Source organism: Lissotriton vulgaris, chromosome 4_1, assembly GCF_964263255.1.
Source record: "Lissotriton vulgaris chromosome 4_1, aLisVul1.2, whole genome shotgun sequence".
NCBI lineage: Eukaryota > Metazoa > Chordata > Amphibia > Caudata > Salamandridae > Lissotriton > Lissotriton vulgaris.
The window spans coordinates 1,749,104,443-1,749,117,096 of NC_141691.1; the positions used below are offsets into that span (position 1 = coordinate 1,749,104,443).

Below are 12,654 nucleotides of genomic sequence, written 5' to 3' on the forward strand. Positions count from 1 at the left end.
CGGAGTAGTAACAGATGTAGTGGATATCATATCCATAGAAGAAGAGGTTGAAGTAGAGACAGTAGTCACTGGAGAGGAGACCGCAAAAGTCTTACTCACAGTTTTCTTTGCCGGATCGTTGGTGGCTGAGGCTCCAGAGACAGAATGTTGGGATCTCTGTGAAGAGCCTGAAGTAGAGTGGGAGGTTTTAGCATGCTTTCTCCCCTCACTTGTCTTATCCTCTTGAGACCTCGCCCTCTTGCTGGAGGTAGAGGCTCTGTCATCATCGTCCGTGGAAGAGGATTTAAGCCACAAAAGGACTCTGGCCTCCCTATCCCTTAAGGTCTTAGAAGGGAAGGTAAGGCAGATCTTACATTTCTTTGCCTCATGCTTGGGATAAAGGCAATAAATGCAGTCCTTATGCTGGTCATCCACATGGACCCTCTTCTTCTCGCAGGTTCTGCAAGGTCTAAACAAGGCCTTCTTGTCAGACATCTTGAAGCTCTGACGAAAAACTGAGTCAAGTCTCAGGGAGACTCCCTTCCACACGACGTGCGGTGAAAATCTGAGGAGAGCTGGCTCTGCAGGGAAGGTTCTAGAGGGTGCTGTAAGCTGATTGGTTGGAGCAAAGACGTTGGTCTTTTTAGCATAATGATGTAGATAGGCTACTATAATATAGGCCTCAGGCCTTTTCTAGGGCCTACTACTACAGAGTGCTTTTGGCACTGCTTTTTTATTTACCGTGGGACTCCTGCCTCGACGACGGGGAATGATTCAGGCATGTGAATCTATGAAAGATATCCCAATACTGGATAACAGAATACACACTGGACAACTCTCCTCTCTGTGGGTCTGAACATTACAATAGGTTTGGGCAATGAAAGCATGAGCTCCTTCTCAAGTAGCCCCAAGTCGATAGATTCTGTCTTGCTTATCCCTGGTCCAGTATTTCATGACAGAGCATTGCCACAATTGTGCAGGGCTAGAGGTGGGCACAGGTGGGCATTATCATGCCAGGGTTTCCCACAAAATGGCAAGATTTACCATTATTAAGGTAGCAATGCAGGACACAGTCCTCCATATATAGAAATACCGACCATCCTACCCACTGACACAGTTGCAGCAGTACAACCAACCTACCCACAGAACCAGTTGCACCAGAGCCATTCAAGTCCTTGGTTCTTATTACAAAGAGCTCTTCCCAGAAGGGAGAGAAGGTTTCCGGAGAGGTTTTGAGGCACGGGCGGGGTGGGCTCTGGCCCAAGCCCCCAGCCTTTCAAGGGGGGTGGGAGTGAGGGGGGGGGGGAAGGGCGGGAGTCCTTCCGTTATTTTGGGAAGGGAGGGAGAGGTTGCAATCCGGGTTTGGGCCATGAATCGGGACGTGGGCTCTGGTCTGAGGTCCTCAACTCATGAGGATCTTTGTGTGGGCACCGAAGTGTTGGTGTTCAGGGATGTTGGTCTGCAGATTCGAATTTGAATCATCAAATGTGTGAGGGATGTCGGGTGGAGCCGGCCACCAGACGTCCGTTTTGTTGCCATGTGGGTGAATAGATGTATGAGCGGAGTGGTGGATGTATGGGTGGGGTGATGGGTGGAATGGTGGATGTGTGGGTAGAGTCTACTTTGTACGCACTTAATGTGATTTAATACATTGAGTCTATCTCTGAATTTATCAATTAGTACATTCCATCTTTAATTTTAAAAGTATTTGAAACCTTTATGCTTGATCATTTTACATGCTCAGCCTCGGGCATCAAAGTAACTAACGCCTTTTTGATGATTTCAAGTGAGCTGCATGTAAAGCTTAGGCTTATATAAAACTTAACTTTGGCGTTAGACACAGTGCATTGGTATGAGTCTGAGACAGTGTCTTTTGAAGCAACATATAACCTCACGCAAGTGTTCCACGATTGATGTTTTTTGTAATGTAAGAAGATTACAATAAGTTATTATATTATGTATCACAGCTTTATTTATGAAGAATACTTTATGGCATACCTTTTGCAGACAGTAATTTTGCGCAATCATGAATATTGCTAGTCAGAATGCAGTGACCGAGTCTTGACAGGCAATATCATTACCTAAATAGAATATGATTTCAATCTAAAAAAACATAGGAAAGTTTGGAAATCTGAGCAATAGATCCCAAATATTAGGGGTTTTGAGTGTGAGGACTTTGTTCCAAACCTTGGTAGACGTAAGAACCATATCAAAAATGAACCAGTCATATAAGAAGATTTCATTTCACGTGGGGAAATTTGTAACACAAATGGGTGGATACAGAACTTCAATGGTAGTACATGCAAATCACAAAGCATAGATGTAATTACACTTAGCTGGCTATGATGCATATCATACAAGCAGTACATTCTTTAGTAGGCAATCAACAGCTAAGTACTAATCTTCAACAATTTCTGTAGGAATGGCAATTTTTTTTAAAAATTTTTGGATGAACTTTACATGCTGGGCTATATGGTGGAATCTGCACATACCTCTGGTAAGCCAAAATCTTGTGATGATCTGTTCATCTCCAAATCAGTGAGGTTCTTTGATGCAAGAGATCCATCCTAATCAAGTACAGGAAACAAAGTATGGACTCATTATTATATAATTTAGCTGATTTCCACTCCCTATATAGCCCACCACTGTATAGCAAAACCCCTTCCTCCCTTCCACAGACCCAGTTGTTGTGCCACTCCTGGGGTTCAATGCATGATGCACAAGGCTGTCACTGGGCCCAGGAGCTTAACAAACCTGTGAGGTGGTCAGTCTAAGTTACATTTTAAGGGTCTTCCTAAATGTTTGTGAGGGATACAGCAGTTGGTTTGTTATGAGAAGTCAAAGGACCTTAAATTACATGTACAAGGGCTGCACTCTACAGGTCTGGAGGGACCTAATGGTTGGGCGACAAGTCCACTAACGGAGTTTTTTCACCAATAGGTCAGGTAAGAGCAATTTCTCTAACCACAATGGAGATGCTGATCCACTAACTAAATACAGAACACAAATAAGGCAAGATTGTTTTAACTACCTCATACCTGATGTGTGCTCATTTATGATGAAATACAGATAAAATGAAAAACGGTACAGGACACACATTCTCACCTCCTGTGCTTTCAATTTCCTCTTCTTCTTATCTCTTTTTCTTTCCAAATCAGGCTTCTGATCAGTTAGGTTGCTTCGGAACTCACAAAATTCATGCCAGAATGAGAACAAAATGCTAAAAACCACCATCTAACCAAGGGACAATAATAATCAGTGTTAATGGGAACTTCAAAAGACCTTTTTCATGCTTGTTCACTTATTTGGAAGAAAAAGTTACCTACTTGAAATTCTTGTTCTCGGGAATATCTTCATTGATGTTTATTGATGTTGTAAAGAGTAAAAATTACCACAAATGCAAGATCACAAAGCACTTTAAAAAAATCAAATCTCTTCTAATAATGATTGTATATGCCTAATGTTAGGCAACACTGACTGAATTTCATTTTTGTTTTATTTAACAAAACAGGCAGTTGTAATTAAAGGATGTATGACGGTACGACACGTACCGTCACAACGCGTGCTTTAACTACGCGTCCCTTAAAACACAAGTCGTTACCACGACTTGCGTTGGGGGCGCGGATTGAGAATAGTATAATTTACTATTCTAACACCAGTCCCCGTGGACACTAGGGAAGGTGTTGGAATAGTAAATATACTATTCTTAATCTTCTAGAGCCGTCCAGCGCAAGTCGTGGTTGTAATGGACGCGTTGTTAAAGCCTTGCGGAGTAAAATCCGCATGGTAAAGGATGTTTCCCGTAATTAAACATTCCACCAATGGCTAATCCATTATTTTCGGATTACTTTTTAGGGAAAAAAGTTAGGAAAGAAAATAGATCTTTAAAACGAGCAGGGAGCTATTAAGGGAGTCAGCAGCTCCACTGTTGTCTCACTTTGTTTTGGTGGAACCTAACATCAAGTCATAGCTCCTTTTTGAAAAGAAACTTGAAACCTTAAATCTTATAAACGGTGAAGACACTAGGGAGCCTATTAACAAACTGCATTTTATAATACATTAGTAGTACTACAAAATTACTACAAACGTACTACACAAGGCTATTTACAAAACTATATGCAGAAGTTCCGCCCCTCTTATCCTATGCGGTGCACCAAATGTCTAGTCTCTGCACACGGTGCATTTTAGAAGAAACTGTGGCTAGAAAATGGTGAATACCAACTACAAAAACTATAAAAACCTGGCTCTTTGCAGAGGCCTACCTGTAACCTTTCATTTGTGTTCACTTATTCACTCAGCTGTTTTGCCATATTTTGCGCCTTGATGCCTTCTGGTAAAGTTGCGCAATACAAATTCTTATTCATTCATTCCTTCACAAAATGAAAGGGGTTATGGGAGGGCTAGGGAGGGGTTTAAGAGTAGGCACAATCCTATTCGCAAACTGCACTTCTAAAGTTACTGCTGCCAAAAAGGACCCGAAACAGTTATACATGTACTGCAGCTCAGAGCTGGAGTAAGTCCTGCACCGCATAGTGCCAACCTCTGGGACTGCAACACTGTTGAACGTGAAGGTAGAGACTTAAAATAAAACCCCATAAGAAATAATGTTAATTTAAAATATTTACTTTAGTGAAAAATATAAATACATTTGATTGTTAAAAAATATATATGTTTTATTTAGATGTAACATTGTTTAATGACCTCTTTTACATTGAAAAATGTATGTAACATTTATTTTTATTAAACTATATTTACATTTTTAAGCAATGTATGATAAATTCTCAACGTATGCTCTTCCCCAGTTCCAGATAATGTTGGAGGCTGGGATTGTGCTCCCTGCGTATTGTTCCCCCCCCTTTTTACCCTTAAACTAAAATCATTAAACTGTAACTCAAGATCTACATGCTTCTTTATACATGATTGTACTGTCCATTGAGCTTATTAAAAAAAAAGAGTTTTAAATAAAAATAATATATATATTTACACTTCTAATTATTTCTAGACATCACAAATTGTTTTTAAATATGTAACAAAAAATAATACATAATTTTTACTTTCAGTGGGCTTTTTTGATCAACAGCAGAAAAAAGTTTTTATTCAATATATACATTTTTTTAAATGTAAATTAAGTTATTACTACTGTAACTTTTATATTATTGTAAAATTAATATATATATATATATATATATATTTTTTTTTAAACAATGTTTATTACTTGTTTGCATAAGTTACACAGCTGCGATATGCCTACAACCCGGGGGCCTGCAGCGTTAAGGTTCGGATCTGATAGTGCAATACACAGCTATTAGGCCGACATCCCGGGGGTTCGCCAGCGCAGCGTACGAACAATCAGTGCGTCTTGTAAATGGTAATGTAGAACAATTAGGATATAAGAAATTAAATGGACACAAGCATTGTGATTCAAGAATGTCCAATTGTTCCATCTTAACATAAAGAGTAACTAACTTCCCTCAACCCGTGAAATGCACACATCTGCCTATACACACTACATCTGTACACAAATGTATGTTTCCGACACTCAGTGAATAGGGCACGGATATCAGGTGTCTCCCTGAGCGAAGTACATACCCGTCCCAGTATTTTCTCTATACCATACCCACGCAGCGTGCCCATCAGTCATCCTTAACAACGGCCATATCTACTCCCCCTGACGCCAACCACAACACATACGGCTCCCAGATGTCCACCGGCCTAGAGCGACAGGGCTGCAGTTCCCAATATCGGGTCAGCTGATCTTTACAATATGTAACAGTCTGTATCCAGCCGGCCACCGCATGTGGTCTCTCTTTCTTCCAATGTACTGCCACCTATCGCTTAGCCACCAATTTGTGAGAGCCATCTGGTATCTCCTGAACATAACCCAGAAGCGCCATCAGTGGGGTGGGCGGATCAAAATGTGCACAATATCTCTTATGTGTCTGAATACGTCCTTCCAGAAATTAGCTATCTCCCTACAGGACCATGCCAAGTGGAGGAATGTTGCATCTGCGGCGCCAGCAGTTTGAGTCTGTCCTGAGGTTCATTCGGTTTGTTGCGTTGGTGTACGATACACCCTGTGCAGGTAATTAAAATGAATCAATCGGAGCCTGTAATTCGGTGATAGGCGTTCTAGCTGCACACAGCAGAAAGACCATTGTTGGTCTGTGATAGTCGTTCCCATGTCTGCTTCCCAACAATCTTTGGACGTATAGGTCGCTACAGGAGAAGTTTTTTGAGTGATGCTATATATGCGCATTATTAGCTTTTTAGAGGAAGAGTTAGCCAAGACATTTTTTTGATAGCAGGCAGGGAGTGTGGCTCTCTGGGGTACTCTATGTATCGGGCTTTGCACGCCGATCTAATCTGGTAGTAGAGCAATGTGTCCGACACGGAGGGAGTCTCATCACTGCACATATGCTGTAGCGTCAGAAATGTGGCGTCAGGGAAGAGGTCCCTTCCCCTCTCCAGTCCATTTGTCTTAGCACGAAGAGCGATAGCTCTGTCCGTCATGGGGTTAAGCAGCGGATTTCCATCCAGGGGCATCAACGGGGCGTACAATTCAATTACTCCCGCTCTCTTAGCTATACCTTTCCAGGCCCATCTGGTCGCCGCCACTGTGTCTATTTCACCCTGCGGACGTTTATACCTCTGGTACACCGCCGCGTGCAAGGGGGTCGGTGCAGACCTATCAATCTCAATTGCAACATGCGGCTGGAACAGCGTTGGGTGATGCCAGAAGTGAAGGAACTGCGCCTGAGCACTGTAGGCATATAATTCGAAATCTGGGGCCCCCAGTACGCCCTGGTCGAAGGGGAGTGTCAATAGGTTCCAGGACACCCAAGGTTGCCGCCCTGCCCACATCAACTCCAGAACCGCTGTTCGCAGTTGTCTGAAGAAGGGCACCATAAGTGGCATCGGTATATTTACAAAGAGGTATAATAGTTTGGGGAGAATTACCCTTTTTGTAAGCGCTATGCGTTCTAACAGTGACAGTTGGAGGCGTCTCCAGCTCTACACCTTGGATTCAATCCAGTCCATCACCCTGCCATAATTATCAAGCCACAGTTCATGCATGGATCTATTTACAACGATGCAGAGATACCTAGTTCCGGACTCCACCCACTGTATTGGAAAGTCTGTTTCACAACGTGACGTCTTATCCATCAGTGCAAGTATGGTAGACTTTGCCCAGTTTATTTGTATGCCTGTGAGTCCACCGTATCTGATAATTTCACGCATGAGTGGGTTGAAGTTGTCCGCAGGGTCCACCATGTAGATGGACATGTCATCCGCGTACATAGAGATCAAAAGTCCCCTGGAAGTGAAGCCAATACTTCTGTGTGTATGGTGTTGCCGCAATCTTGCCGCCAGAGGCTCTGTGGCAATGGCAAATAGTAGAGGCGATAGCAGGAATCCTTGCCTCGTTCCGCGTGCTATGGAGAAAGAATCTGATACTTGCCCATTTATCCAAACCCTAGCTCGTGGCTCATGGTATAGAACCTGGATTTGTTGTAAGAAAGGGAGACTCATGCCCACACAGGACAATAAAATAAACAACAATTTCCATTCTAAAGAGTCAAACGCCTTGGTGGCGTCCAGGAGGGCCACCACTGCCTGCACCTGTGGTGCCAGGAAATGTAAAACTCCGAATAGGGTCCGCAGGTTGTGCGATGTAGCCCTGCCAGGTATGAAACCGGACTGGTCCGGGAGCGCTATGTGCGGAAGCATGGGTTGTAGTCTGTTTGCCAACAGCTTGGCATATATTTTTGCGTCTAGATTTATAAGCGATAGTGGCCTATATGAGTCTGGGGACGTCGGATCTTTGTCTGGTTTCAGTAACGCAACAATTATAGCTTCTTTCAGAGTAGGGGGTAATGCACCTGTGTCTATGGCTTCCATGTATACCTGCCATAAACACGGAGCTAGGAGATCTGCATATTCTTTATAAAAAGCAGCCATCAGGCCATCCGCCCCTGGGGCCTGGCCTGTCGGCATACTGCTGATCACTTGTCGTACACCTTCCACTGTTATCGGCAGATTCATATACTCACGCGCTCTATCGTTAAACCATGCCAGCGCAGCAGGTGTGTCTAGGTACCTCACTATGTCATCTTCTGATGGATTTACAGATGTAGAGTATAATTTTTCATAATAGCCAGCCATTGTTGACAGTATATGTTGAGGTGTGCGAGCTGTGTCCCCATCCCCCGTTTGCAATTCCGTGATAAAGTCAGTGCCTTTCGGCGCCCGCAGCAGCCCCGCCAGCGTCTTCCCTGCCCTATCTCCCTACCCCATACCGCCTAGCCTGGACGTATTTATGTAAATAAGCCGTTTCCCTCTCTGCTTCGCCTTGCAATTCTGTAAATTTGGTTCTACTCGATGCTGCTGTGGTCGCAGATGGCCGGATCTGAAAGTCTATTTCTAAGGAACCTATTTCAGTCTCAAGTCTACCCAGCGTGGCATATATGTCTCTCAACACTCCTGTCTTTAAGGCTATGCAGTCGCCTCTTATAACCACCTTAAATGCCTCCCACAGTGTGCCAGAAGAGTCTACCGTGCCCTCATTCAGTGTGAAATAATCCTCCACCTTTTCTCTAAGGCTCTCTTGGAAGACCTGATCAAGTAATGCTCCCGATGGGAATCTACATGTGAACGGCTGCAGGTATTGATCTGGGATGCGTATGCTTGCCACCACAGGAGCATGATCCGAGAATGTGCGCGGGAGATGTTCTACGCTAGCTACAAGGGCGTCGATGTCCTTCGACATCAGCCAGTAATCCAGCCGTGACCACGATTGCCTATGGTGTGTGATGCATGTGCCTGTCCTGTCCGTGGGATGCAACTCCCTCCATGTGTCCACCAAATGTAGATCTTGCATAATATCCCTTAACGCCTGAGCAGCTCTAGGATGATGTTCACAAGTGGCACCCTCCCTGTCAAGCAACGATGATAGTACCACATTGAAGTACCCGCCTCAAAGAAGCGTCACTGGCATAAAAGATTGTATCTTCTGACAGACATCATAGAAGAATTCAGGACTATCGGAGTTAGGGCCATATACATTTACAATCCCCGTAGGGGTGCAATGGAGCGTACCGTGTATTAGGATAAACCTGCCCTGCTTGTCAATTATGGTTGTATACGTTTTCCATGGGATCCCTTTATGGATGAGTACAGCAACCCCTCTAGAGTAGGACGAGTAGCCTGCTGCAACAATCGCACCCCACCGTGCATTCCTTAGGGTATCTGCCGCGCCCTCGCGCAAACGGGTGTCTTGCAACAAGCAGATGTCTATCTCTTTTCTTGACAGGTATGATTGTATCAACCTCACCTTCCGCCGATCATTGAGACCTCTCAAATTCCAGGTTATACATTTAAGTGACGGCATTCGTACAGCGTTGTCAGTCACAACATTAGAATCAGGCATCTACAGCACTCGCATGATAATGTATGTGCGTTTTCGGCCCAGTCCATCGTGTCTCCGGATGCATACGTGGCAGTGCAATGTGTGTCAATTTTAACTTGGAAAACTGAAACACTCCCCCCTCTCCTCCCACACCAACCCCTCAATCAGGTTGTGTCCATACCCTCCCCATCCCACCCCCCCAATAACCTTTTAACCAGGGTTGTGAACACTCAGGAGTATTCCCTGAGGGGTACATGAGTCAGTCAGCTATATTCCCCTGCACTCATGGCAGGGTGGCCGAATATGAGGCACCCAGACCCTTACCCGCACTCAGCCCATATATGAAGTTTAGTGTGCTGGGCAGCCGCGCACTCAACCAATGGTACACTGAAATACTTAGAATCAACTGGGTCATGAACCACGGGGGGGCACCGTCCCACTCCTTCTCCACCCACCCCCACATCAGGCATCAATAGTAGTCACTTATCTGATCTTGCAATGCGTCGTGCTTCTCGAGTTCATTCAATGTCTGTCCTGCTGAGAATCCGGCCCGCCTCATGCTGTTTATGCTCTTTGGCCATTTGTTTCGCGTTTGCAAGGGCAGCCTTTGCGTCCGTGAAGAACATGGGCTTACCGTGACCCTGTATTCTGAGTTTTGCAGGGTATATTAACACATAGCGGTTGCCAATCTGTTGGAAAATATTCTTAGCAGGGATAAATTCCCTGCGTGCGTTTTGGACTTGCATTGTGAAATCTGAATAAAGGGCGATGTTGTTGCCTTTATATTGTATATCGCCCTTTTCCCTGGTGAGCTTCAAGATTGTGTCTCGATCCCTGTAGTTTAGCACTCTCGCCAGTATTGGTCGCGCCGGAGCGCCCAGCCTCGGCCGCGGACCAAGGGACCTGTGCGCGTGCTCTATGAGAAACATCGTCGACAGTTCTAGTCCAAAGAGCTCTTTCATCATCTCCTCGATGTATTTTTCCTTGTTCTGTATGTCTGTGGACTCCGCAATTCCCGTAATGCGTACGTTGTTCCTGCGCGACCTTGCTTCTAAATCTTCGTTCTTTTGTTTTGATTAGTTGGAGTACACCATCTATGCCACGTAATTTTTTGTCCAATACTGTCTGACTTTCTTCCGTTTCAGTGACTCTTGTCTCAAGCACACTGACCCGGCCCTCCTGTTTGTCCATTCGCTGAGTGATGCGATCCATTCGTTCAGCCAGAGAATCCATCTTGGTGTCGAGACCTTGCAGGCTGGTCTTTAAATCCTTGAACGTGGAGGAAATATCATCTTCAGGTGGTGTTGATGCCGCGAGGCCCGTGGCTTGGTCCTGTGGGCCACCATCAGTTTCTCCAGTCTTGTTTGTTATCTTTTCGAAAGTTATCTTTGGTTGCCGCGTTTCAGGCTTACCCATCTTTACGCCAGGTACCCAGCCTCCAGGGCACAGAGCACTTGTCCAGAGGTGCACAGCGACACACCCCTCCTAGCACAACCAGGCCGTCTTTCCGGGGGTGGCGCCTATTGACCGTGGCCTGCGTTTCGCCACCAGCTCTCCAACCGGATGTGCGTGGGGCTATCTACACTTTTGCGCCAGTGCTTCTGGGGGTGCTGCCCATCAGTTCGTGCAACCAGAGTTATATCAATGTAGTAGTAGAGACGGGCCCCATACCAGGGAACTGTGCCATTCATATGTGTCCTGCAGTTGTGTTTTGCGACTGGCCCCCCAATATTTCAGTGTGTCGCAACAGCCAACTCAGCTAGGTAAGTCCAATCGCGGGCCGTGCCACGCAATATATGCAGCTGTTTGCGTGTGCGCCAGTCGACCTCTCGCACACCCCATATACTCAGGCTTTATTTGGGGCAGACAAGTTCGTGGGGGTCCGGCTGCAGCGCAGGCCTCAGCGCAGCGGGGCAATATGGGACACCTCCTACATGTATTCTCCAAGTTCAGCAACTTCTGTGTGTCCCTGGTGCTGTGCGCCGTACCAAACGGCAGCGATTAATGCCCCTGCTGAGTTGCCAGAAACTCCCCAGCTTGGGCTGCCTTCAATGTCGCCTTAAGTCCTGGGGCTGCCCATCGTGTTTTCAGTACACCACTACACGCGGCAGTCTTCAGCCAATCTTCAAGCCCCGTGCCACTGGACGTACACACAAGCCGACAAAATGGCGGCCGGACCCTCCATCCACTTCCAAAGTCGCATGTCATCGGGGATGGGGGGTAATCCCCAGCCACCCCTCTCCTTACTTGTTGTCCAGCCACGGAGCTCCGGCCATCCGGTAGCACGATAGGGTCGCCCCTCCAGTCGGTCCGGTCACGGAGCTCACATCAGCAGTTGGCCGCTGGCCCGCGACAATCTGAGGCGTCCGCCTCCGGTGCCCCGTCGCGTCTCGGGGCCCGCCACCCCTTCACGGCACTTCAAGTCGCGTAGACTTCTTGGCCCCCCTTTCCGGGGCGTCCTGCTGTGAGCCGGGATCTTTCCGACGCCTCCGCCTTCGGCTGCTCTATCCCCAGGCGCGGTCCGCCACGGACCGTACCAGTTTCCGGGCGTCGCCAACATCTTTTCATGACTTCTTAATGAGCAGGATGTTGAAAGGTCTGCTGCCATAGGTTATTGTTGCTGAAGGTGCTTGTCCTGCAGATTTGGAAGTTTTTCCTCAGACAGGTGTTGATGAATGTTTAGACTTTATAGGTGGTGGTCACTGTTGTCCTCCAAATTTCTTCTTTATTCAGAAGGACACATTTTATGTTGGTTTTCAAAAGGTTGATCTTGGTTTGCAGTATTAAGTCCTTGAAGCTCCAGGTGCTCTTTAGCTGAATAAAGGCTGCCCTTGCTTTGCTGATTCTTGCCTTGACGTCTGTGTTACCTTGCTTGTCTATGACACAGTCCAGGCAGTAAAATCCTCAAACCTTTCCAGTACATCGCCTACAAAAGTATCTGCAGTTGTTCGGCCGTGTTAGCCATCAGGATCTTAGTTTTTCTCCTATGGATGTTGAGTCCAAGCTGTGCTAATGTGGCTGCCATATTGTTGGTCCTCTCTTGCATTTCCAGATGGGTATGAGAGAGTAGGGCCAGGTCATCTTCAACGTCAAGGTCGACGAGCTGCTTCCAAGGTGTCCACTGGATTTCATTTCTTCTCCTTGATGTGGATATCTTCATGATCCAGTTTATGGCCAGCAGGAAGAGAAAAAAGGTGAGAGCAAACAAACCTGGCGGACTTCAGTCCTCCCTTGGAAGGCTCCTTTGAGTATTTCTCCATGTACTATCT

General features: G+C 46.0%; 1 protein-coding gene across 1 annotated transcript in view; it reads right to left on the reverse strand.

The window, feature by feature from the left end:
• RGS22 (regulator of G protein signaling 22) overlaps positions 1–12,654 on the reverse strand; it is a 1,820,811-nt gene that overhangs the window by 211,089 nt on the left and 1,597,068 nt on the right. The window contains exons 23-24 of the mRNA XM_086966055.1: positions 3,085–3,213; positions 2,472–2,546 (exon numbers count right to left, since the gene is read on the reverse strand). Coding sequence (XP_086822181.1) covers positions 2,472–2,546; positions 3,085–3,213 — 204 coding nt within the window. The remainder of the gene's footprint in view (positions 1–2,471; positions 2,547–3,084; positions 3,214–12,654) is intronic.